Source organism: Centropristis striata, chromosome 4 (genome assembly GCF_030273125.1).
Source record: "Centropristis striata isolate RG_2023a ecotype Rhode Island chromosome 4, C.striata_1.0, whole genome shotgun sequence".
Taxonomy (NCBI): domain Eukaryota; kingdom Metazoa; phylum Chordata; class Actinopteri; order Perciformes; family Serranidae; genus Centropristis; species Centropristis striata.
The window spans coordinates 36,687,198-36,714,798 of NC_081520.1; the positions used below are offsets into that span (position 1 = coordinate 36,687,198).

The 27,601-nt window shown below is 38.2% G+C and overlaps 2 protein-coding genes across 2 annotated transcripts in view; both read left to right on the top strand.

Annotated features, from left to right (window-relative positions):
* The window catches only part of vps53 (VPS53 subunit of GARP complex), a 35,721-nt gene extending 16,071 nt beyond the window's left edge, over positions 1-19,650 (top strand). Inside the window, exons 11-22 of the mRNA XM_059331685.1 lie at positions 1,508-1,649; positions 3,041-3,139; positions 4,372-4,466; positions 5,515-5,757; positions 8,957-9,107; positions 9,919-10,001; positions 10,099-10,177; positions 10,967-11,115; positions 11,229-11,298; positions 11,462-11,599; positions 16,798-16,902; positions 18,318-19,650. Of these exons, the coding sequence (XP_059187668.1) occupies positions 1,508-1,649; positions 3,041-3,139; positions 4,372-4,466; positions 5,515-5,757; positions 8,957-9,107; positions 9,919-10,001; positions 10,099-10,177; positions 10,967-11,115; positions 11,229-11,298; positions 11,462-11,599; positions 16,798-16,902; positions 18,318-18,485 (1,522 nt within the window). The 3' untranslated portion in view covers positions 18,486-19,650. The remainder of the gene's footprint in view (positions 1-1,507; positions 1,650-3,040; positions 3,140-4,371; positions 4,467-5,514; positions 5,758-8,956; positions 9,108-9,918; positions 10,002-10,098; positions 10,178-10,966; positions 11,116-11,228; positions 11,299-11,461; positions 11,600-16,797; positions 16,903-18,317) is intronic.
* Positions 19,651-21,157: 1,507 nt separating this feature from the next.
* Positions 21,158-26,713, top strand: rflnb (refilin B). Its single transcript, XM_059331692.1, has 3 exons — positions 21,158-21,699; positions 23,538-23,632; positions 25,339-26,713. The coding sequence occupies exons 1-3, from the start codon at positions 21,502-21,504 to the stop codon at positions 25,655-25,657; spliced, it is 612 nt and encodes a 203-aa protein (XP_059187675.1). The 5' UTR covers positions 21,158-21,501; the 3' UTR covers positions 25,658-26,713.
* The last annotated feature ends 888 nt before the right edge of the window (positions 26,714-27,601 follow it).

The following is a 27,601-nucleotide window of genomic DNA, read 5'->3' on the forward strand; positions in this document are numbered from 1 at the left end:
TGTCAATAGGAATCTACTTTTCACTTGATTTGTTACCTCAGTTAACATTTTCCTAATAAGTTTAATGTCTCAAACACTAGTGTCAAATCTTCAATACAGCATGATGTTCATTTAGTTAATTATAGAGTAAATTAGATGATAGGGCAGGTATGTATTTAAGGCCTGGCTACCTTATGATGGACAGGTTGATACCAAAGCACACTGTGTTTTTACGTTGTCTAAGTTGATCTCTTCAGTGTGTTTTCATTTCATCACAGTTTGGTTGAAGATTATTTTATGAGTCGGCTGTTCCTTTTGAATCATGATTGTAGGCCTGTCATGATAATTACTATATCGACTTATCGTTCGGTATATGGACTCTATATGTGTTGTGCTTAAAGTAATGCTGCAAATGTTTGAAAGGCAGTACGAATTGCCATATAAACACTATATTTCCCAAGCAGCCATTCCGGCTGTTTGTTATTTTAATAAAATAATATAATTCATAATGATTATCTCATTGCAATGTTTTGTTAACAGAGCCTGAGAGTCTATTTTATTTGTTTTGGTTGTAGTTTATTTATTTGTTTCATTTATCTGGGATATTTTATTATTTCTTTTCCACATTTCAATTCCAATGTTTAATATTCTCGAGATTTAAAAATTCATTGCTGTGGAAAATGATGTACTTATTAGGCTCTAATATCGTTCTAAAACAAAAACAACATGGATACAACAATACTATCGTTAATCGTGATAGTTTCTGTGAAAATATATCGTCCTAAAAAAGTGTTATCGTGACAGGCCTACATGATTGCCCCTTGCTAACAAAACTGGCTAGGTCGTGCTAGCTTTAGCTGGTGATGAAGTGTCCTTCAGGCTCCTGATTTCTTCCGCTAATGCGCTAGTTGCGGAAAAACAAGATGCTGATGGCCACAAACTAAGATGGCGATGACCAAAATGCAGTGACTACGTCCATTATTTTTATATAGTCTATGATTTTGTGGTTTGTGGCTACAGCCTATTTAATGAATATTTTGTGCTGTGTCTTAATCCCCAAGAAAAAAGAAGAAAAGAAACTAAATTAAGTATAATTACATTTAAAAGGCAGAAATTGAGGAATAGGTTGTGGTACAACTTCATTGTGAAGTGAACCAAACTGGTATGGCGTGCCTGACGTGACTGTGATTTGGCTTTCAGTACAATTGACGTAGGTGGCCTACATGCGCAGTGACCTAGTGTCCCCACTTCTCGGTCTTTTCCCCTCAGCTCCATGAGGGAAGAAAGAGTGGGTACTGTTTTGTGTTTTGTGTGTTACTCCTGGCTGCCGCTCACAATAAAAAAAAACATCTGGCAAAAATTGCAGTAGTGTTGTTAGAAAAAACCCAGACAAGATGTTTTTGAAAGTTATGGTCCAATCCAATTATGCACTAACAAGGATTATTGAACACATTTTGTGATGTTAAAGCATAGAAATTAGAGGCAATATACTCAAAGTGATGTTAATTTTTTCATGTGTGTTTTTAAGGGTGGAGCTCGCCAAGGTGATGCGAACTCGGGCTAAAGAGATTGAGGTGAAGCTGCTTCTGTTTGCTATTCAGAGGACCACAAACTTTGAGGGACTTCTGGCCAAACGCTTCATAGGATGCACCTTGACTGACACACCCGGAGTAAGAAAAGCACACACAGACAAACAATACACACAGGGCTGCTCACTGTTGACTACTGCTTCAAAGTTTTCAAGCTGAAAATGTCCAAACGCAGAATTAGATCAGAGATTTTTGATGTATGCATCAAGGTTATTATAGTTAAGGAAAACTAACGAAATAACGAAAACTCGAATTGAAAAAAGATTTTCGTTAACTGAAATAAAAATAAAAACTAGAGTAAATAACTAACTGAAACTGTATTGCGTGGTTACAAAACTAACTAAAACTAACTAAAATTATAGTGAAAATGTCCTTAGTTTTCTTTTTTGTCAACTTTTTTCATTCATAATTCAGTGTTTCTATTTGAACATGTAGGAACACATGGTAAATATGTTTACTGAGACTGGGATGTCTAGACTCGAAACAAAATTCAAATCATCCTGAACTGTAAGAGTTAATAACCTTATTGGGGCTGAGATGGATAAACCAAAGGAAATAAAGGCAAAATCTATTATGACCTCTTTGAATCTGGCACCCAACACATAGCCCATTACAAAAAAACTAGCGCTAAAACTAAAAAAAACTAAACTGAAACCAAGCATTTTCAAAAAATAAAAACTAAACTAAAAGTAGAAAACTCACTCTAAAAACGAACTAAAACTAACTGAATTTGAAAACAAAAATTCACAACGAAATTAAAACTAAAACTAATGAAAAATCCAAAACTATTATAACCTTGGTATGCATACACTATTTTTTATTGAGACACTTGCAGTATTGTTTTATCCAAATGGCAGCGTGCAGATTGTTTTAAGGCAAATATATATTTATTTATGTTGCTTGTTTTTTTTTTGCACCATAATCACACTTCCATGATACTGCTGATTCGTAGCTTGCTGTGTTCTACATTCACACACACAGAGCATTCTCTGTGTCACAGAGAGAAGAAGCCTTTTAATCCAGGTCATGTTGGCGTGCGTGGGTGGAAGCAATACACAGAGAACTGACGGATTATGATTATTATTCTGTTGGGGCACATCTAGGCCGAGCTTGTTCAGATTCAGAACTGATAATATTTAGGCGAGTCAGAAGCCCTTTGTCTTCCGCTGAGTTTACACCCATGCTTGTTTGGTTCTGTAATTCAATCAGGGATTTGGTTGAGTGGAATTTTATAATTGGAAGTTTCACCAAAGCCTCCCATGAAATGTTCTACATAAACATGAAAGAAAGCAATAAAACCTGAATTGTTTTTTTTTTTGTTTTTGTTTTTTTTAGAGTTTGTGATAATTGCAGAAACAGTTCTGTCAGTCAGTATTGTTGGCACGGTGTGCCTTAGTGAGTTAGTCAAACCCCTAAAAAATACTAAAGTTTGCCTTTTAAAGTTTTACTTTTATCTTTATCTGTTTTTACAGCAGAAGAGACCAGAGAGCCCTCTCGAGCCCACTAACCCCTTCCTGGAGGATGAGCCAGGTGAGGATGGGGGCACAGACAAGGACGAAGATCTGGCTAAGGTGAGTTGAACTGGAATGACCCCATCTGATCTGTTCTGCAACATAAAGGGACAGTCAGTTGTTGTTTCCTATGATGTGTAGCTTTCTTTAGGCCGAATAGATTGTTTTTTTTCTCTAAAGGGCGTCTCTTAAAGGGAATATTTTCTCATAGCAATGCAGTGGCAAGTAGAGTAGTAGTGTTGTAGCCTTTTGTTTAAATATTCCCCCATGTACAAAACCTAGACTGAGTAAAAGAAGTGAGCGTTACTACTCAGACGTCACACGTTGGTTTGTGGATCACTGTCTGAAGCCTTTAAATGTACACAGCTCTTAAGATACTCTGCACCTCTATCCTGATTGACAGATTGATATGAAAGCGACTTATCAATCACAACTTCAATCACAAGACCATCAAAAAAAGAACATTATGATGTAATGACTTGAAACTAGCAATTAAGACCGTAAACTCAGTTTGAAAATATTTCCTATAGTGTTGATTTTATGTGTATACATGCATATTTTATTTTGTGCGGGCAGTGCATTTTATTTTATTTTATTTTATTTTTATTGTATATTTTTGTATTGTTTTGTTATCGTTCTATTGTCTACTTCATATTTTATATCGTGTTATCTTTTTATTGTGTTTATCATTTTGTGCAGGACTTTGGAAACCTTGTGTTTGCTAAAATCATGCTTTATAAATAAAGGGGATTGAATTGGATTGGATTACTGTGGTAATAAATCAAGTGAAAATGAGGGTAATTTTCTCATAGACTTCTACACAATCAGAATCAGACAGAATGCATGTTTTTCCACCCAGAGGCTAAATTTACTTTTTTTTTTATACAGCCTGTGGTACGACATCACATTACAACTCTGTGCCTATGTTGCAGTAGTTGAACAAAGCTTCTTATCTGATATACTTGTTGTCTTTGCTGAAGGACTTTAGGCACACCAAGGTAAAACTACTGCTTTTTAGTGCAACAGACCTGCAATGAGGTTATATGCAATGCTATAACACAACACAGTTCAACAGAACCACAAACAACAGCCTGTAAAAATGATCATAAAGTCGAATCCACATCTCTTTAAAAGTGTCAACAAAAACTTTTGAAAACTCTGCACAGTGTTTTGACATTTAAACTTGCTTGCTGTGCTGGAAGCACACAATAAACCCACTGATTGGTACTCAGAGGAGCTACAACTAAAACATGTGATTCCACTAATTCCTAATTTTCCCTCCATTCTTTCAGCCCAGGAAGCCAAAAGCTCCGGACAACCCTTTCCATGGCATTGTCTCCAAGTGCTTTGAACCTCATCTATACGTCTACATAGAATCCCAAGACAAGTGAGAAACACACACACTCACACATGCAAGCACACAAGGCCAAATTGGGTCAGGGTACACAGACCCAGGATCAAGAGCAGGTTGTGTTTAAATCTGGCACATGCATCCGTTTTCCATTGCCCACTCATCAATCAGATCCCCCACCTCCCATTCTACTTCCTTGCTTCTTCTGTCTTTCCATCTCTTGTTCCTGTACATGCCTCTGTCTCCACTGTGGCAGAAATGTTTCCCATTAGCTACACGACCACAGACGCTGGGAGAAAGAGAGAGGGAGGTTGAATAAGTGCTGCCGCAGCAGATCTGCTTATTTTCATTCCCACCTCTTTATTTTTTTCCTTTTTGGTACCCCTCTTTCTTTTGGTGTAATTATTGTTTCATTGCTCTTTTCTACATCTCAAGCTCTCGTTCCTTTTTTTCTTTACAGCCTCTGTCTGTTTTCATTCTGCCTCCCTTCTTCCTTCTTCTACCACCATCCTTCACTTCTCCTCCATCAGTCCCCTCCCCTCCCCCAGTCAGGGGGATCACTCCTGAAACTGAACACAGTACTGGGACTGCTGCGCTTTCATGCAGCTCCTGGCTCCTGGCTCTCTGGACCGTTAAATGCTGTTTGTCTGTCCAAGGGAACAGGATTGACCTATTCTGCAGCTACAACCTCATTTCAGTTCAATCCAAAGGCCTTAAACAGGCAACAGCCAGATCAGCCCGTCCCCAGTGGGACGTAGCAGGAGAGAACAGTGGCCTGCTTGTTTTGTCCTTGGCTTTAGTTCCAAAATTCAGTAGGATTGGGCCACACCAACTGACTCTGGACCTGTTGACTGTAGTACTCAGGATTTTGATACGCTTGGAATATTTTCTCCTATTTATTCATATGGCTCACATTCTGTCTACCTGTTATTTGATCCTTTTATTTATTTCTTGGGTTTAGACACCAATCATGTGTTTTTAATGCTTTTATTTAATTCCTTTCACGTGCCCCTAATCCAGCCACTTTTGTGTGAATGTGTGTGTGTGAACCTGTGTGGGTTTGGCTGTACATTTTCATCTGCAGGAACCTGGGCGAGCTGATTGACCGGTTTGTGGCTGACTTCCGAGCACAAGGCCCACCCAAGGCGGGCACGGAGGAGGGCGGAGCGGTGCTGCCCAGCTGTGCCGACCTCTTTGTCTATTACAAGAAGTGCATGGTGCAGTGCTCCCAGCTGAGCACCGGGGAACCAATGATTGCTCTCACAACCATTTTCCAGAAATTCCTGAGAGAGTACGCCTGGAAGATCCTCTCTGGCAACCTGCCGAAGTAAGACTGGTTCAGATTTGGTTATTTAAAAAAAAAAAAAAAAAAGGTAATACAGTACACCCATCTCATTCAATGCGTTTTTCTTTATTTTCATGACTATTTACATTGTAGATTCTCACTGAAGGCATCAAAACTATGAATAAACACATATGGAATTATGTACTTAACAAAAAAAGTGTGAAATAACTGAAAACATGTCTTGTATTTTAGATTCCTCAAAGTAGCCACCCTTTGCTTACTAGAATATAAGACATGTTTTTAGTTATTTCACACTTTTTTGTTAAGTACATAATTCCACATGTGTTCATTAATAGTTTTGATGAATTTACAATGTCAATAGTCATGAAAATAAAGGAAAAACATTGAATGAGAAGGTGTGTCCAAACTTTTGGCCTGTACTGTATATCAGAATTGTCCTTTTGCATCTAGTCTAAACAGCACCCTATTTTCAATTATGTTTTCTCTCTCCAAACATGAAGCACGTCTTGTGTTTGATCTTGAGATGAAACACTCGCCATTCTCCTTTTGTTTTTCATTTTTGAAACGCAGTTGAAACTGATATAGTATCTGGTATTTGTAGCATTATCAGCACAGCATCTGCCGTCACAGCACCACATTTGGCGGTGTTTGGGCACGATTTGACCTTATTCCTGAGATGGTCCATCTCGGACACCACGCGCCACAACTTGAGGAGCTAAAACTGGTCACAGAGCAAATTAATCTGCCATGGTTTGCCTCAGTACGGCCAATTGTGCCGATGGAAAAATAGTTTTTAGAAAGTCTGACTTATTTGAGGTGAAGGCAGAACACCCTCAACTTCTTTCTCAAAATACAGTCATTTCACGTTAATATTGCAGTATAAGTCTGGCAATATTACATTTTTTCTTATTTTCAAAAGTTACCATAAAAAGGCCAAAGCCAACAATGAATTGATTGCACTAACAAGTATTGTGTGTGTATGCCACTGCACCACAAACCTCCACTGCTTTCCAAAAACAATTAAAAACACATCATGAAGCCACAATGTTGCACTTCTGACATGTTCCTTTTATAACAACCAACACAGGCACTGTAGTCTGAGTCAAATCCACATGTACCGTTCTGCTGACACAAACATTCACTAATATTCACTCACTAGTGTTTCCACAGTTTTCCGTCCATGAGTGTCATTAGGTTTCTGGGCAGTAACACAAACAGAGATTTATTTGGGATTAACTTTTCACAAACAAGCATGTCACGCCCATATTTGTTCATTCTTCTGGTATGGTGATGGAGCTGTTTTGGAGTTTAGTTTGAAACTTAATGTCTTTTAGTCCTCGCTGTGTTTGATGGATTGGGATGGCATGCTATGAGGGATCTGGAGTTGGTTATGTTGTGGCAAAGCCTAATATGCTACCAGCAAAAACATCTCTGGCTCATTGGCCACATTAAAACTCATCCCTGGCTGTGGTGCACACACACAGGCATGTTCTGTTTCTATCTCAGATATGCATGCATGCTAATTACACACTTGCGCTCGCCGACTAATGTATACCATATTCTGAGCCGTATACAAACGGGATACAGAGATGAACTCAATCGCTTTGCAAGTGCGTACACTTATAGGCGCATACAGACACGGTTGTCCAGTGTGGTGTGCTGTGGATTGCTTTTGCAAGGTTTGAAGAGGGGCCATCAAAAGGAGCTTCAACTATGTTGTGGTTTTACCCACGTCTCTGTTATGACATTTATTAATGACTGGGTCGCCGTTGAAGCCCCTTTGGCGCAGCATCCCGACACTTGCGTCTGCTTGTAGTTATGTCTGTTGTGTTTCAATTACAACTTCTTTACCTGTGGTTCCATAAAAAGGTATTTCTTACGGATCAGTAGCAAAGGGGGTCCACATCATCCAGTCTCAGGAAAAATAATACACAGCATCTTGGAATTTGTCTCAACATCTGATCCCTCTCATTCCCTCTTTAACCCATTGAGGCCTGAAATGCCTGTAAAACCTCTGGGCGATTTTAAAATAAGCCCCTAAAACCTGAAGTTTTTCTGGAAATTCAACAGAAGTGTCAACGCTTCTACTAAATAATAGATTTTTCAGCCTCTGTAGCAGATAGAAATGAAATTCAAAAAGTATTTGAGAGCTTATACAAATACTACAAAACAACGTATCTGCTTTCCAGGCTTCAATGGGTTAACTTAACGGCATACAGTTACTTATGATCCAAATATAAACTCATGGAAGTCACCAGAACCATTTTTAACACACAAGATTGAAACCAGCTACTATGAGTACTAACTTAACCGCTTAGTTATTAGTAAAAACATTTTTTTTCAGATCAGCTGAGAAACACAAAGTGCAGATTTTCTGTCAACAAGTGAAACTCGATCCTGTAGTGCCAGCCAAATGTATGTAAATGTTGGTGTGCCTAACTGCTCCACCATAATACAAAAGCTTGTGTACATATACAGTCATGGAAAAATGATTAGACCACCCTTGTTTTCTCCTTGCTTTCTTGTTCATTTAATGTCTAGTACAACTAAAGGTACATTTGTTTGGACAAATATAATGATAACAACAAAAATAGCTCACCATAGTTTAATTTAAGAGCTGATAGCTAGTCATTTTATGAGCTATTTTAGTTGTTGTTGTCATTATATTTGTCCGAACAAATGTACCTTTTAGCTGTACCAGGCATTAAAATGAACAAGAAATTGAAGAAAACAATGGTCTAATAATTTTTCCATGACTGTATATGTATGTGCAGGCTGTCCAATTCAAAACATCCTGACTGTGGAGCAGCTGGTGCTCTAGTGTGTATGTGGGTGCAGTGTGCTGCCTTTTTGACATGAAATTAGATATATATTGCTATGGGGTTTTTTCTGTCTTTATTGCATTTTTGTATTTGTTGTTTGTTTTTATTTAATGTGCTGTGGACCCTTTTCTGTGTCCTTATTAAAGTAGATGGATACATAGATTTATTTGACAGAATTTAAAAGGCTGATCATACCAGTTTCCATATTGGAAAAAAATGTTGAGGAATAAAAGACACAATAAAGCCAGTGGGCTTATATCCATTGTGGTCTTCTAATCCATCATAATGTGAAAATTACAGCCAGATTTTACTAATTGGATCTTTAAGCATTTTTCTCTACTTGACATGAACCCATTTTTCTTTTCTCTCCTCCTCTCTCCCGTCGCATCTGCAACCAGATCCAGCAGCGTCAACAGCGTCGGTCTCACCATCAGCAGTCTGTTGAAGGAGAAAGAAGGCTCAGAAGCTGCAAAGTTCACTATGGATGAACTCTGCTTGATCTGCAGCATCCTCAGCACGGCGGAGTACTGCCTGGCTACCACACAACAGGCATGCAAATAAGCACACAGATGCACAAATCTTAAGTATCTATGAATTCACGTTAAGTTGAGCTGCAGTAGCAGTATATCAGGGTTGTCAAACTCTGGCCCGTGGGCCAAATTTGGCCCGCAGTGTAATTTTATTTGGCCCGCGAGCCAATATCAATTTATTATATTATTATTGTACTATAAAAGCTGACCCACCGGTATTATACGGCGCATGTACCGCTAATACTATATTTATTATTGTTATTTTATTTTTAAATGTATTAACCTTTATTACCTGTATAAAGGTATTAACTTTATTTTGATATTTAAATCAGAAGGATGCAAATAGAAAAGAGGCATACGATTTTTATTTATTTTTTATTTAATAAATTAATGACATTGATGTGTTTTTTATTTGAAATTTGATTTTGCATGTCTGCACTATTTAGTATATTGTATGTTTATAAGCGTTGCTGGTTCCATATTTAATGCTAAGCAAAACATGTTAGGTATACATTAAAAGGTTTATTTGTTCAATGTTGGCCCGCGATTTTATTCAAGTTTTAAATTTTGGCCCATTGTGTATTTGAGTTTGACACCCCTGCAGTATATGCTCTAAGAGATGCCTATCATGTCGCGGTTACAGAATGTTTCAAGTGTTTCATCAGTGTTTTAAGGAACTCACAGTGGCAGTTAGGATTACAATACACTGGAAGGTTTCATCCATACGTTTTTTATTGCAACACATATAACAGTTTTGTCACATTTGAAAAGATGTACTTAAAGCAGCTTTTTAAGTGTTTGTATTAATGTTTTGTTTTTATATGTTCCAGTTGGAAGAGAAGCTTAAGGAAAAGGTGGATAAACTCCTCGTGGAGAGAATTAATTTGACTGGGGAGATGGATACATTCAGCACGTAAGAAATGTTTTTTTACTTTTAAAAAAAAGGGCCTAATTTCTATTATTTGAAGAGTTTTAATGGTGTCAATTATTTTACTTTCTTGTCTCCTTAGTGTGATCTCAAACAGCATCCAGCTACTTGTTCAAGATCTCGATGCTGCATGTGACCCTGCTCTCACTGCTATGAGCAAGGTTGGAAACGGACACACACACACACACACACACACAAACACAAAGATTAGATAATTTAGTATATTTAAGCAATAGCTCACACCAGGCTGTGGTACGGGCTGTTGTCCCTGATTATAGCTATACATATGGCATTATGAAATGTATAGATACATTCCAGTTTAAATATTTTGTTATTAATAAATATTTATGTTGAAAAATAATATTGGTGTGCTGGCTGACTGCACACACAGTACCATAGCAGTTGCAATGGGAATGTACACTTCCTAAGAGTTGTTCTCTTTATTTAAGTTTACATGTCATTTAATAGGTGGCTTTTCTTCTGAAGACTCTTCCAAATATAGTTTGGCCACTCATGAGATTGAAGTTAATAAAACATTTTCTTGTAGTGGATTTAAGAGAGCTAACTTTGTTACTTTTCTCATTTTTTTTCCTCACACGGGAAGTGATAATGAATAGTGTAAAGAAAGTAGAAGTTATCGCAGTTGTATACGGTACCACACATTGATTTGAGCTGTTTGAACTGTTTTATAAAAGTTGGTGGAATCCCAAACCACTGGCATTCTTGAAAAAACTTAAATGAACATTTTCATCTTTCTGTCTTTTCAAAGACGACGCACACGTTCTAGTGGTTTCGTGAATGTCTTTTTTTCCGCTTATCATTCACAACTTGAAAAGGTCTATATTAACATATGCATTTCTTTTAAAGGAATTGTCACATAAACCTGATGATAAAGAATATTTAAAGCCTACTTGTGTGTTAAAGCTTCACTCTCTTCCTCTCTTTCTAAGATGCCGTGGCAGAGTGTGGAGCACGTAGGAGACCAGAGTCCTTACGTGACATCAATCATCATGCACATTAAGCAAAATGTGCCGATCATCAGAGACAATCTGGCCTCCACGCGCAAATACTTCACACAGTTCTGCATCAAGTTCACAAAGTACAATAAACACACACACACACACACATTCATACACATATTATAGTTATATCCATGAGCATCAATTAAAGGTTCCCAAAGTTGATATATTTTTCACTTCTTCCTTTCCTCAGCTCTTTCATTCCCAAGTTTATCAACCACCTGTTCAGATGTAAGCCTATCAGCATGGTGGGAGCTGAACAAGTAAGTTTAATTGAAGCTACACTGTGTGTCATCACCTTATGCACACTTTAAACATCAGAAAAATCATGCTTATCATTCATTATGTGCACTGGTATATATGCTTGGTCTTGAATAATTGTTCTTATATGCCTGAGTTTCTGTCTTGTGTGCCCTTCCTCAACAGCTCCTCCTTGACACTCACTCCCTGAAGACAGTCCTGCTGGATCTGCCCTCCATAGGCTCCCAGGTGCTCCGCAAGGCACCTGCCAGCTACACCAAGATAGTGGTGAAAGGCATGACCCGGGCAGAGATGATCCTGAAGGTGAGGAGTGCAGAGACTTGTTGCAAATTTGTGTTAAAAGCAGAACTCTTCCTCGGACAAATGTTGGAAAAAACACTCAACGTTGCTCTTAAGATCAATTTAAACAGTTTACGTTTCATGTATAAACTCAGAATGACCTCGTTTCTTTAACTGATGGATTTTAAAGACAACCTGAGTTCCTCTCTAAATACAAAATACTTCAATTTAAACACATTATCAGAGCAACTTGATCTTTATTGGACACTTCAGATTTTTACGACTTTTAACTTGGGTGGCTAAATTCATGCCGGCCACTTTTACAACCGAAAGCTTCCCTTTCTGACCTTTAAAGGCTTGGAATTTTAGATAAGCCTTTTGTGTGAGTGCGGTCTGATTGAGTTTTCATGATCTCTTGTTTGCCATTGTACAGATTTAATGCTGAAACTCTGACATATCCAGTTAAACATGAGCTTTGGTGTTTACGTTAATGCCCTACCAGGAATAGCCTGGCACAACCTGCGGCTAACTGCTTTTTCCGCTGATTGAGGTTCCATCGCAAGAAGCAACAAAAGACAAAACTTCTCATTTGAGCATTTGTGGTTTGACTGGCGAGCCAGTATTAAAGTGTTTGTTTTGAGTCACTCACGCAGATTATCTATTTAGAGTTTATTTTGGGCAGAATAACCCTTTAATTGTGTCTTTAACCCCACTCACAATAGCACTTTATGAGCATGTTCCCATAAAATAAGCCACCTCACATGAGGAATGGAGCTCATGCACTACTGGTTTAATGAGTGAGAGACGGGCCAACGCAAGACACACAGACACATATTCTTTAACACACAGTATGTGGTTGACCTTGGGCCAGTGGAAAGGTGTGAGTGAGTAAATAAGTAGATGCATGCAACCATGCGTTTACTCACGAAAGCATGTGCAATATAGCATTGTGTTTATTGGATGTTGTTTTCAGTGAGGAGAGCAAACACAGGGTGCAGCCAGCTAGCCAAGCCTCAGAATTACCTTATGAGACCCTGGAGGACACTGGTATGTGGCTGCTGTAGATTAACCACACCCTAATTAACTGTCTCTGGAGTATACAGAAATGCTCGCACACACACACACACACACACACACACACACACACACACACACACACAGAGTAGATGCCTGTCCCTTGACTTCCCTTTGACTCCTGGGAGGCCTTCTTTCCTTCCTGAAGTTATCTTGGTGGGACAGTCCTGACGTGTGTAGCAGTCAGTGTGACCGACACTAGAGCCCGACCAATATGAATTCACAGATTTCCGACATGGCAGCCAATATAATGTTGTTGTTTTTTAACTGTCATGAAAATTGACTTGGAATTGTGCACCAATTTTTCACTGATATGACTCTGCAAGTACCTCGGAAGGCTGCTTTCTAAAACTTTATTAAAGGAAATTTAACATTATTATACATTAATATACAGGTGCATCTCAATAAATTAGCATATTGTAGAAAATTTTATTTATGTCAGTAATTCAATTCAAAAAGTGGAAATAACACATTATATAGATCCATTACACACAGATGGAAACATTTCATGTCTTCATTTATTTAATTTCTTCTAATTATAATGATTATGGCTTACATTTAATGAAGACCTAAAATTCAGTCTAAAACATTTTTAATTTAATTTTATTATTAATTACGTGCTTTATTATTACAGAAGCTTTATTATTACAAAAGAACAATTTTAAATGTATGTTTAATATTGAAATGTTGGCCTCTGAAAAGTATGTACGTCTATCACTCAATACTTAGTTGCGTAAAAAAAAAAATAATAATAAACAACGCATATAAAACACATACAGATATGTCTGCAAATATTAGCCAACTGATACATCTGTAGGCCTCTAACATGCTTTAATCGTGCTGTACTGTGCTTAAATGTTGTACAATAATATTATAGCATATTTGGGCCTTCTGGCATATTATCCTTGTTTTGTCTCCAGCAAACCGCTCACCACTTCAGATTTCATAGTCTCTTCTGGCTGTTTTCTACTGCGATGTACACTGTTCCATATGGCCTGTTTAAGGCTCATCTTTGTTCCCTGGAAAAGTGCCCTGAACGTACAGTATATACACACATTTCCACTCATCTGCCATACATTAAAGAGGCTTTCACATTATAGCATTATAGAATGCATTCACATCAGCATTCACTGTCTGCTTTTTGCTGAAATTGACTGCCAGCAGGCCCCTTTAGCTGGAATGTGATCTATACGGCTTCTGAAGAACTCTCACAGACGTAGCTGATGCTGCATAAAGGCCCCCCGAGTGATTCACATCGATTACTGTGACAGCAGAAGACAAAATAATCATTGTAGAGGCTAGAAATCTGATACTAAGATACATCAAAAGAAAAACCGAACAAACACCCTATAGAAGAAACGTCTTAGTAATAATTAGGATGATATGCAAATGATACAATCCTAATAAAAATGATACAATCAAGCAGTGTATTTTATCCCTCATAGCAAGAAGGCAAAAAAGGAAGAGATTTCTGGGTTGCACCCTTCTAAAAAAACAGTTAAAAAGAGTCAAATATAGATTTCTTCTATGAACATTTTTGGCCTTGGAGAGGGAAAGCCCTTATAAGTTAAAAAAAGCAGCTTTTATAACATGGCCAGTATTTTAGCCATCAACTTTGTGCAACATCAAGGTTCCTCACAAGTAATTGCTTCCACCTTGGGCTAAATATTGAAAGAAACCCATCGAAAGAAGGTCAATACAAGAATTCCTCTGTCTGGCCTCAACAATGGTTTTAAATTACACCCTGGGATGCTGTGACTTGAAATTAAATCTGGCTTACCCCCAACAAGAAACTGCAATTCATTGGCAGTAGCACTTAAAGTTTTCAAAGCTCACCTTGAGATTTAGACAGAAAGCCCACAGCAGGATTCCTTCTACATTTCAGATGATTAAATGAATTCTCTGAACTGGAACAGTATTTGTTTTTGCAAATTTTGATATCTACCCTGAATAATTTATAGATAAAGCAGCTGTGAGTTAGAGTGATCTAATAAAAAAACAAATCACTGTCGGTGATATAAGACTGAACAAAACAACAGTAATTATTCAAGCATATTTTCTCGTGTTATGGTATGTTATCTTGTATCTAGAGTTGATTTAATGATCTGACACAAATCAAAACTATCCTGTTGTTTTTCCTCTGACTTTAAGTACATATTTTTGGCCACTTAGGAACAACGAAATAAGCTGTAAACACAGCATTAACATATTATCACCATATAAATGTGTTATATATTAACAAACAGTTGTGTACCTACACATCAAACATGCATGGACTAACATAAACATGTATTTGGAGCTTGTGAAGGAATTATTTGTCTCTTTAGCTGCTAAACGCTTCACAGTTTGTCTCTCTATGGTTTGTTGCTGGGCAGATAGCGTACAGTGGTTTATCTGAGAATGCTAAGACGATAAAGTTCTGTGCCCTAAAACCAAAACAATAATCTTAAAGATGCTGAAATGGTCCTCTGTGAATTCATTACAATTTTCACATTACACATGGCCATTTGATCCATTGTTAATATAAAGTACAGGCCAAAAGTTTGGACACACACCTTCTCATTCAATGCGTTTCCTTTATTTTCATGACTATTGACATTGTAAATTCATCAAAACTATGAATGGACACATATGGAATTATGTACTTAACAAAAAAAGTGTGAAATAACCGAAAACATGTCTTGTATTTTAGATTTTCCTCAAAGTAGCCACCCTTTGCTTACTAGAATATAAGACATGTTTTCAGTTATTTCACACTTTTTTGTTAAGTACATAATTCCACATGTGTTCATTAATAGTTTTGATGAATCTACAATGTCAATAGTCATGAAAATAAAGGAAACGCATTGAATGAGAAGGTGTATCCAAACTTTTGGCCTGTACTGTAAATGAATATTTATTTAGTGCAGCTTTAAACTGATGCAATATTGACTTGCGCTTTGGTTTAGCTAACGTTCTATTTCAATTTTTCCCCTTTTCCACAATCTTTCTCTAGCTTTCAAAATATCTCCTTTGATTGTGAGTGATAAGTGTATTTGTGTTGGCCTTAGTTATGTTCAAAGTACATAGGATTCTTTCTGTCTGTCTGAGACGGCCTCTCCTGGCCGCTACGATGCCTGTGAGACGTGGCTGTTTTCCACGCTCTTCCAGCCCTGCCCACCACAACTCCAGCTCTCTCTCCCTCCTCTGAAGTTCTCTTCTGGGGAGTATTTAAAAGGCAACCCCCCCTCCCCTCCCCACCCTGGTTCAGCCTGATTGTCCCCCCACCCCACCCCTCCTTACTCTGTTGCTCTCGCTCTCCTATTTTATGCCCGTTTTCATTCTTAAACTCCCTCTCCCCCCCTTTCTTTCTCATTTTTACAAGGTCCCTACAGGCCTTTCCCTTGGCCTGGCTCCAGGACAGTTGCTAAGTAAATCACTCAGTCAGCAGGGCTAGTGAGAAAGCAAAGAATTCCACACGATCCTGAGTCTTTCATGCCTGCTCTTCCCTCTCTTGCTCTCCTGCTTCTGATTTGTAAACTCTCTCTCTCTCCCTGTGCAGCTCACCTTCTCATACATTTTGCTTCGGGTAAAAAGAGCAAACACTAAAAGCACATTTTTTTTTAGAAGTGAAGGAAAGGAGAAACATTTTGTGAGATGATCCCTGCATGCATGAGTATGCATGAGGTGGGAGGTGGGGGTCTGTCAGCCATGTGTTGGTTTGCCTGCTTTGTAGCGGTTGCAAGAAATGCTACCTGATCCACGCTTTCCACCCAGAAAAACCCCAACCACCAATAGAATCCATTCCAGAAGGACATGTGCCCCATTAAACCTTTTCTGCCTGCTCTTGACTAATGCTAATTTTTGCCCAGACTCGTTATACCCCCCAAAATAATTACCGGTGAAAACCAATTCTTGCCCACCGATGCATGGAGTAATTGGCGTGTAAATAGAAAAAAAAAGAGTGAGGAGTGGAGTCCTAAATATAGAACTATAGACTTAACTTTGCAGCAAGAACTGCACGGTTTTGTCAGTGTAGCCCCCCTTTCTCTCATTTGGGCCATAGCTGCCCCATGTGGGATCATTTAAAGATCTCTTGGGTCGTCCCATGATGGTTCACAGGAAAGGAGGGAGGGGTGAAAATTACATTAAACTCTACTTCTCCGCAGGTGGTGATGGCCCCGCATGAACCACCGGTGGTGTTTGTCGATAACTACATCAAACTCCTGGCTGATGGAAACCCTGAGACCTTCCAGAAGATTCTGGACATGAAGGTCAGTTGGTGTACCAGTTATATGAAGGAACAGGTCGACATTTTGGGAAATATGGTCGTTTGCTTTGTTTTTAAGAGATTGATACCACTCCCATTTCTGTATGTTTAATATGGAGCTGGGCCTGGTTAGCTTTTCTTAGCTTATTAGGGGGAAACGGCTCGCCTGGTTCTATTCAAAGGTAATGAAATCTGCCTACCAGCAACTCTAAAGCTCACTCATTTACATCTGCACATAAACACCCTCTCTCTTTGTTTTTGTATGGATTACACAAACAAGATTTAGTGTTAATTAGTGAGCTTTAGAGGTGCTGGTAGGTGGATTTTGTTACCTTGAGTTGTGTTTACACAGACATTTATTTCTGATGCTTATTTACACAATATCAGGTCTAAAGTTTTGAATGAATGAATGAATTTTATTTTAGGACAGACAGTACAGAGCCATTAAACATTGCAACATGGACATGAGACATGAGAAGATGGTTGTACAAACAGGCTTAGCAGAATTGCTATATTTCACCCGGCTGTCCGTGAAGAGACCTGGGTAGGCAAGATGTTTTTGTAAGATTAAAATGTCTTGTTATATTATTAAAATAGCAATTTTTTGCTAAATTTAAAATGCTTTTTTGATATTATAAAACGGCGTTCAGTGGTTGGTTGGGCCGACCTTACCTTGATGGTAGCGCCGGTGCAACTGGCCACTTGTGAGACATATACTATTAATTTTGTCCACTTGTATTTTTCTGGGTTCTTAAATTGAAAGTTATTTTTTCAAGCACATAAATATGATGTACCAAGTAAATCTATCAGTGCTAGGTATTTCAGTTTTCAGCCATTTCTTGTTTATGGATTTCTCACAGGCTACCAATAGTGTTCTTTCTCCGATGTGGCTGGTATTTATCTTCTCACCTAACTGTTGGAAGAAAATCAAATGAAGCATATTTCCCAAAATGTAAAACTATTGCTTTAACCTGTGATCCAGCACAGTCCAAAAGAAAATGTTTCATGATTCCTCCTCTGTTTGTGTGTACTTGTGTGTATTTCTGATGCTTATTTACACAATATCAGGTCTAAAGTTTTAGATATATGCTATTAATTTTGTCCACTTGTATTTTTCTGGGTTCTTAAATTGAAAGTTATTTTTTCAAGCACATAAATATGATGTACCAAGTAAATCTATCAGTGCTAGGTATTTCAGTTTTCAGCCATTTCTTGGTTATGGATTTCTCACAGGCTACCAATAGTGTTCTTCCTCCGATGTGGCTGGTATTTATCTTCTCACCTAACTTTTGGAAGAAAATCAAATGAAGCATATTTCCCAAAATGTAAAACTATTGCTTTAACCTGCGATCCAGCACAGTCCAAAAGAAAAAGTTTTGTGATTCCTCTGTTTGTGTGTACTTGTGTGTGTTTGTGAAGGGTCTAAAGCGCAGCGAGCAGAGCAGCATGCTGGAGCTCTTCAGGCAGAGGCTACCCACTCCACCCTCCGGAGGGGACGGCGGCTCCTCTCTCTTCAGCGCCCCCACCCCTGAGCAGGAGTCCTCCCGCATCCGCAAACTAGAGAAACTCATCAAGAAGAGACTGTGAACAGACAAACACTAGCTAGCATCTTGAAAATTAAAAATAGCTGAAGGCTGGGACAGTCGTCGTGTCTTTTTGCAGTAATTCATCTCAAAGACTTCATTATGCTCCATTCAGTTATCGTGGAGAAAGAGCAAAAAGTTGACTGGATTCTCTGACTGACAGTAATATGAACCCAAGCTGACGCTGGATTATGAAGAAACTTCCTCAAATGCTACTTGCTGTTGTTGCGTCATTTACTTCTGTAATTTCCCACCTTTTTTTTTTTTCATGACACCAATGCCTGAGCTTTGTAACATAAGTGCTGTATTGCAGTGTATGTGCACTCAGAAAACGATTGTAGTGCTGTTAACTCAATTCTGCTCATCAAAACTAATGTTTTCTGATCGTAACTTATTTCAGTGATAGCCATGGTTTTCCTCAACCAATCAAATTCTGGGAAAGTTGAGAATACCTGGTTGAAATCTGTATGCATATCTGCCGTCCTTTAAAGTGGACACGCGTCATAGGTGTCGGGATTGTTTATGTAAATGGTGGCAAAAATGAATCACTTAATCCGGTTTTACAGTCCCCAAAAATCTAGGACGAAGAGAATCTTTGCTTTGCCAGTCATACATGAGGCTGGCTTTATCATCTTGGCATTCAAAATCCCTCTAGGTTGACTTGAAAATTAGAACCAGCTAGCTGAAGTCTTTTAACTCTGGCCATTGCCTGGGGTGTATGCTATATATGTGTATATAACAGGAGTACACATGGGTGCGGGCAGTCGTATTTGTTTAAAGTTCCCAAATATTCTTTGATAATTTAATCCTCTGTCTCCTTTGCATTCACATGAAACCCAGGTTTTGTTTTACTGTAGCCATTTATCCATGCCTTCATATCCACAGGGAAAATTGCACTGAGACAACAAAATGGGTTTGTCTCAAAACTTGTATCCTCAGCTATGTCAAATACAGTGCATCCCTCTCCCTAGAAAAGAGAAATAAATCTTTTATTTAAAGTTAATGCCCCAATCATGATGCCAGTCCCTCTAAGTTGTAGTAAATCAAGTAAATGTAACTGCATTTATGTACACATTCCGGCCTTGTGGTACAAAAAGCCTGTTTGTATTGTCTGAATTGTGTGTTACACATGCAATTGTTAAACACTATTAAACATTGCCACCGTGTTACTTTGTGCTTCATGAGATGGGTTTATACTGCTTCAATTTGTATGTATGTATGTACAATATCAGCTGAAAATAACCTGGGGCCGGATTCACAAAAGTGTTCTTAAGACAAAACTTAAGAGAATTCTTAAGAAAAAAATAGGATGTTCCTAAGAATGTTCTTAACCTTTTGATGCACAACATATGGACAACCCTTCTAATGCACAACATGGGTCAAAAATTACTCATTCATCCAAATTTGATTTAAAATTGAATGACCTAATACTATAATAATAGTAATTTGTTTCAAATAGTTACTTTCCACACTCATATATTTAACATCTTTATGTATCATTTTGTCACACATACAGTGTTTCTGGTAGGTATTCACAGCACTTCACTTTTTCCACATTTTTTTATGTTTCAGCCTTATTCCAAAATTGATTAAATTTGTTTTTCCATGAAATTATACACACAATACCCCATAATGAAATTTTTGACCCATGTTGTGCATTAGAAGCGTAGTGATACAAAAAGGGTTTTTATTCAAAAAGTAAGAAATGAAAACATAAAATTAGGATGTATGATGATCAAAAACAAGTTGATTGAGGGAAACCTGGAATACTGAATGATGAAATTAATTTATTGCAAAGATATAGAAAATTAAAAACTCAGTCTGGTCATTTTTGACCCATGTTGTGCATCAAAGGGTAAAATGCTATTCACCATTTTTTTTTCTTAAGAACTGTCGTATGTCTTAGGAACTTCTTAGTTTTCTCACTTAACTTAAGATCACTCATATGATTCCTCGTGATCAATAAAGTAGTATCAAATACAACAACTTCCTCTATGATTTACTAAGAGTAGGCTTACATTTTAGTGTAATCTAGGAATAGGCCTACATGTCACACAGACTGAAAGGACATTTCAATTATATGTCAACTGCAAAAATAAGCTTTATGTGATACATTCAGAAAAACACTACCCTGACCAACTTCAATGAGCAATTTTTGTTAACACAATGTCTAGGACTAAGTTCAATATTAAAATCAAATTAATGTCTTGTGACTTATCTTTTCACTGTAGCTGTTTTAAGACTAGTGAGGGCTTCTCTTAAAGTTGTGAAGAAATTTTAGAAGAAATCCAAGAACTTGATTTTCAAGAATCTCGTTTGTTCTCAAGTTCTATCTTAGGAAGAAATTAAAGAAAAAAGTAAAGAAAAGATAAGAATTTTTGCATGAATACTAAATCTTCTTAAATTTTTGTCTTAAGTAGTCTTGTCTAAAGTCAAGAAAAAAGTGGCACTTAAGAAGCATTTTTTCCTTAAGATTGGTTTGTGAATCCGGCCCCTGATTTTACTAGAATTCGGTTTTGAATGGGGGGCTGGAAAAGACCCCATGAGCACACCTATCTCTGGTTGCCTCTTATCCCGCATCCAATCAGGAGCCTGTTAATGCTCCTGAAGGCGTTTCTTTTCGTGTGTGTGTGGATGTGAAGGCCCCTTTGAGGGGAAAAAAGTTTGAAGACGAGCCGCGGGCAGCAGGACCTCCACATCCTCCCTGCTCGGTTCAACAGAGACCAAGCATTCCCTTTTCTTTATACACATTCACCGCAGAGCTGGGTTACACTTTGATATTTTTGAACGTCAAAGTAAAGGTCACTTTTTTAAATTTTCTTGTTTTTAAGGTCTGGCGGTCGGGGGACTGACTCTACCGCCGGGTTGGTATTTGCAGCGGGTCAGCCGTGCATCCTGTCCGGGGAGAGGTTTGCAGTAACACCGTGGGACTTTACACATAAAGGAAACTGCAATCTGGAAGTATTTCTCTGTCGTAATCCGCCTTTCAGCCGCTGGACTTTCGCAACTTTTACCTAGAAATGGTTGGCAGGTTGAACTTGCCAAATGTCTGTGAAGGAGATCCACTGGATATGAGCTGCAGGGCTGATAGAGGACTTGACAGCCCGGACTCCGGGTTACCCCCGAGCCCGAGCCCCAGCGCCTGGCTGCTGCCTGTGTGTGCGGATAAAGCCGGGGCTGTGAGCCCGGTGTCTGAAGACGAGGGAAGGGGCTCTCTGGTAGGTTACACTACTCTCTGACTAATGCTGCCATTTCAGCAATATGTGGACCAGTGGCGGTTCTAGACCAATTTTGCTGTGGGGGCTAAGCAGGGGCCAGTGTTTAATCAGAGGGGGCATATTTTAAAAACTGCAAAGATGATATTTAAGCATTCAAAATATTTATTTTAGGTTATTTAATAATCTCATTTAAGTATATTTGGAAGATACAAATACATTGATTGAAACAATGAGACTAACCAACAAGAACAGTTATTTTTGTACGACAATGATATTTCTCATCTTTGAGCACAATTACCTTTATTTTTATTTTGAAAGTGCGGTATAGTCAGAATTATAGTTTTTTTTTAAATATACACAAGCTTTTATTGCTTTTATTTAACTACACAATGTACAAATTTTGGGTTCCTTTTGTGTACAATATTGTTTGAAGATAAAATAGGTAAGAATTGTTCTGTCATTCATCGTTATAAAATGATCACTTCATTATTAATTTGACACAGGGGCCACAGCAGTGGCCCCTGTAGGTCCCTGTGTAGAACCACCACTGATGTGGACTATTTCGTCTTTAGACAACCGACCATGAATTGCATGAGAACCAGGGCCGGTTCTAGGGAGCATATATGAGGGGGCAGTCAGAAATGTGAAGGGGGCATCATGTGTACACATCATGCTCCAGCATTTTTTCTGTGCATATAGTATTTTCAATTCAATTCAACTTTATTTATAGAGCACATTTCATGCACAAGGCAGACTCAATGTGCTTCACAATGGATATACATAATTACAGTTAAAAAACAAAACAAAACAACAGAAAACAAACAAACTAACAATTAGAAAAAATCGGTTACAAATTAATTGAAGAGTGCAGGTAGACAAGCTATGCCATATTCACCACATACACACTTACTTACTCACACATGTGCACCCACTCCCACAACCACACATGCACACAGTTCAACCGAATGCTGTTGAAAAAAGATAGGTTTTTAATTTTTTTTTTAAATGGCTGCTGATGTGGCATGTTTAACTGTGTCAGGCAGTAACGATGCTTTCTTCATTGAAAGGGGTCTATGTGTCCAACCCCAACCTGGAGAAGTGGATTGCACTTTGTCAGGCCTCTACCTTCAGACCTGTCCAGGTGTCCCACCTGGAGACTAAGCTCCTGCTGGTTTAGCTCTTAAGGTCACTGAGGCACGTAAACCCCCTGACCACAATAAGGTGGCAATCCCTCAGGGGGGGAACTGAAAAATAAAATACATGAATAAAAGAAAACATCCTTCATCCAGATTTCAACCAACAATCGCCCCTTTTTGGTGGATTTTTTCTCTATTGCAGATAATTTTGTCAAATTGTAATGTATATTAATTTTGTGAGTATATAAAAATGTGCTTTCTCAACTTCTAAAATTTTGATTTGAGGGGGCAAGACATTTATTTAAGGGGGCTCGGCCCCCTCTTGCCCCAGTGTAGAGCCGGCCTCGGTGAGAACACTTATTTTAAATGGCAGTGTATTTGATGTGGGAAACTTGGCATGCTACCAGGAATGTAGCATTGCAAGCCTGCTAGTTTCCACAAATGCATCCTCCTATAAATTGCAGGTTGCTTTGCTCTGAAGTAGATGTTGCCACTTCACACAGGAAGTTGGCTCTGAAATAGTCATGCACATTGTTTTGCTGACTATGAGTTCAATAAACCAAATGTTTGTGGAAGTTCTTTAGACATCCCTGAGATAATTTGCTGTGTGTGTTCTGGAAGAAGTGGGTCACTTGGAGCTGGATCTATGATAACTTTCAGTACTGGCTCCTTATGTGTTATGGGCTGATTTCTGCATTGCAGGTTCCAGTTTTACCCACCGGATCTTTCCAGCAGCTTCATCCATTGTCCTTTGGGGAAGGCATAGCACTTGATCCATTACCAGCGAAGGAAATAAGGTGGGTTGCTTTGATATGATCTGTTCTGTGTGATGATGCAGGTCAGTAGGGCCAGACTGATATGGAATTTTTGAGGCCGATACCAATTTTAGAGGGGAGAAATTAAATAATCCGATAACAACAAGCAGATATAATACATTTTTAAGATGGAATGAAAATCTTTTCTATGTGGAATTTCCACCAATATGACAATGCAAACGTTCAAAGGAGGCTATTTTCTTAAAGCATATTTAATATTATTGTACATTATTATGTATTATTATATTCTTCAGCACTCTGCTGGACAAACTCTTTGATGACAAATTTCTAAATCACCTTGTCACCAACATTGTTTTTTGCATTATATGTTCTGTAAAAGAAGTGTTCATATCCATGCATATTGGATAACATATATGCTGATACCAATATTTCTATGATATGTAGGCCAATATCAGTGTATAATGTCAGTCTTCCTCTCAAGGTAAAAAAAAGGAACACAATGAGGACATGCAGTATTATTTTTATTGGGGTATTTGTACCCTAATACTCACCGAGAAGGTCAACAACTGACTAGAACCCGACCGATTTATCAGTCAACCGATATTATTTGCTGATATTGGACATTTCAGTCTTTATCAGTATCAGGCTATATGTTGTCTGATATTTACAGTATAAAATCCGTATTTGACAAAATCTAAAGTGTAGGAAACGATGCCTGGGGTGATTTAGAATGTTGTCATTTTTTAAATGTATTTAAATGGTCAGCAATTGACTGATACTGGCCATACACTACTGATGTGTATTAAGATCTAACTTTGACATTTGTAAAGCAACTTGATGGGCTTCATTTAGAGTGATAAACCTCCAGCTGATCCATTATTTCTGGTTGAGGACGACTGACTCTATGCACAACTGGACCTTAACCGCCCTGTGCCCCTCCCTCATCCCAACCCCTCCCTTCCCTCTTATGTTGTCCCTTTCTGTCTGTTTGTGTCTTATCTTCCTTTTATTCCATTTTATTATTATTATTATTATTATGTATTTATTTATTTTTCTATTTTTTATTTTATAATCTTCTCTTATATGGTTATCTTCATTCATTTATTTGTTTTGTTTTTTTTATATTTGTTTTGTTTTTGTATATTTTGACTATATAACTTTGGTGTTTTCATTTATTTTGTACTTGCCTAGTCTATGGATGAATTGGATAAACTGATGTGTGCTCTGACAGCTGATATAATTATGCATCCAAGGAAAATCCAATAAAAATAATTTTGAAAGAAAGATTTAACTTGGACACTGCAGCGTTGTAGTGGAATGGATAGTTTTGTTTTTTTTTTTTGAAAATTATATTTATTGGGTTTTTAGAATTAACATGACGCATACATTAATGAGGGTTTACATGCCCACATTCTTAGATAAAAACAAAACAGACAAGACAAATTACCACTAAAACAAAGAACAAAACAAAGTAAAACAAAAAAAACCAATAGATACAAAAATAATAATAAAAATTACAACCCTGTATTTCCTATGTAGCTGCTGTGTTGAATATTACATTTTCTTTATACACTTCATTGTCCTTTTCAAGTGTTCAACATCTTGATCGGTGACTTTCAAGATATTCAATAAGCAATAGTGCAATGGATAGTTGGTAGAGGTGGGACACAGAGGACACTCCATTGTCTTGCACCAAATAAACCAATTCCACTTTCCCTCCTCCACAGATACACATCATCCGTGCACTACGACTCGGACCGACATTTCATCCAGGGCGTGTCCCTGAAGCCTACAGGCCAGGGCCTTGAACACTGCCAGCAGACCATCATGGCCGTGCCCCACAGTACCTGGCGCCACTACAAGACACAGCTGGAGTTCCAGCCTCGCCATCGGCCTCAGCACTTCAAGAGCACCACCATCATCTACCCCAAGAAAACCAGCGCCCTCTTCACCACGGAGCTGAGCTACGACTGCCACCGACTGTCCAAGCGTTTCCTGTCCAGCGTGGAGCTGGAGGCGGCGGGTCGTAGAGAGCTACCTCAGTGAGGGAGGAGACACACAGCCCCTGTACTCTAGCTCCCCAAGGCCGGCTGCCATTGACCTGCTGTGTTGTCTTTTTACACTTGTGTATCTTTTTAAGTACCCTTCCTAAGCTGTGGGCAGGAAGAACCTGTGCTGTGATGTTGCATATATCAGAAATGACAAGACATGGACAAAGTGACAGTCCATGTCTCCATGTTTATATTCCTGCCAATGGATTATCTATCAGTTGAAATGGATATGTCATTAAATGCTTCATTTTTTTTGTTTTTAGTGGCTGTAGAATTGGCTGATATGGACTGTCATGACAACAATACTTACAGCAGAGTAACTTTCCTCAAGTTGATCAAGAATGCAGAGTGATTGTTTTTAAATTTGAACGATGAGGGCCGGCTCACTTCAAAGAATTTGTATTGTAATCATTCTTTTAAAACTGCTAACTTAGAACTAGAAAGCGACTCGTATGTGAGGCAGAGGAAATGAGAATTTAATGTGGTGATGGAGTTTGGATGCATGCTAAAAATCACTAAATTATCCACACTGTACAAAGGATGTAATGAAAATACTTAACACGTGTTTCTCCACAGGGTATTGTGTGTTTCTGCACAACATAGACACAAGCTAAGCTCCTTCCGAGCCACTGTCTGGCTGCGAGTCATAATGTATTATGTAAATGTTGGTAGATTAAGGCAACTTTTCTGTTCCTGGTGATGTGTAAGCTTAAACAAACTGATTAAGTATGTAGTATAGATGGGTCATGAGTGTGGAGTTTACTGAAAAGTGGATATTATTTTTGATATCGCTCACTGGCTTACTAGTGAAAATAACAAGCTGCATTCCACTGCTTTCACTTTCTTTGGCTTGACTTGGATTGAAATTGTATTTATTCTGTTGGACTTTTATGTTCTGAGATTTTATCAGCTGTTTAACGGGTTTCTCCACAGTCATGGCAAGGGATGTTTTTGTGATGCCCTTTGTGCCTTATTGATGTCTGTTGATGCTTCTTTTTAATATAAGTCACTTATTCAGTGCCAGTTTGAAATAAAGTGTTCATCATTACAACACATTTGTATTTTATATAGAGCGTTTTAAAAGATGACAGCAGATAACTCAATATTTTGGCCTACAAAGTAACAAACACTAACAAAATTTACCATCAGTATGTCATGTATAAAATAAGCTCTTCACATGGTTTGTGTATGATGCAGTGCTGCTTACATTCTTGTTCAGAAGAGAAACATTTGAAGGTTGTATTTGATGCTTTGAGTGCCACAATTGAAATACCATTGAGTTGATGACCTACTCTGCAACTAATATAACAAATCAAACTAAACCAATGAGGTAGATGGATGTGCAATTGATCTGTTCAGGTGGGAAAATCATGTATACTTGGGTTTTGGGTGAATTGTCCCTTATTGTCCTCACAAGGAGAGATGCTTTTCGAATTGTGCAACTTTAATGCCCTCCTGTGGCCAGAGAGGGAAAGTACAAGTACAAGATGCTTGCTGTCCTTACAAAAGGTTGATTTTGGGCTTCAAATCACATTTTCGACATCATAGGTTTAACAAGATTCCCGTTGACTCTGTGTTGCAAAGAGAATGCACTGAAAAGTGGGGATAATATCAAAACCACATACATAATCAGTGCATAGTACACTTGTAGTCCCAGTCCTTAGAAAAAGTGTTTTCTGGGAAAATTGTTCTGGTAGTCACTGTAACTGATTATAGTGACAAAACAGAAAACTACATATAAACTTAATATCAGAAATCCTCTGGATGTCAGCTACAAGTTTTAACTTTTGGCTTTTCGCATATTACACAAACAAGTAAGTTCAACATTACATCCAACACACATTATTTCCCTGTCTGATGACCACTTTGTCTGCCCTACTGATTGTCTTTAGTGCAAAACGGTTGTTGCAGCATTGGTGCTTATTTCATAAATTCAGTG

Bases quoted from the DNA above. Each gene is read 5' to 3' on its own strand.
- rflnb (XM_059331692.1), top strand. From the start codon at position 21,502: ATGGTTGGCAGGTTGAACTTGCCAAATGTCTGTGAAGGAGATCCACTG. The intron at 21,700-23,537 runs GTAGGTTACACT...TCTGCATTGCAG, and splicing joins ACGAGGGAAGGGGCTCTCTG to GTTCCAGTTTTACCCACCGG. The intron at 23,633-25,338 runs GTGGGTTGCTTT...CCTCCTCCACAG, and splicing joins TTACCAGCGAAGGAAATAAG to ATACACATCATCCGTGCACT.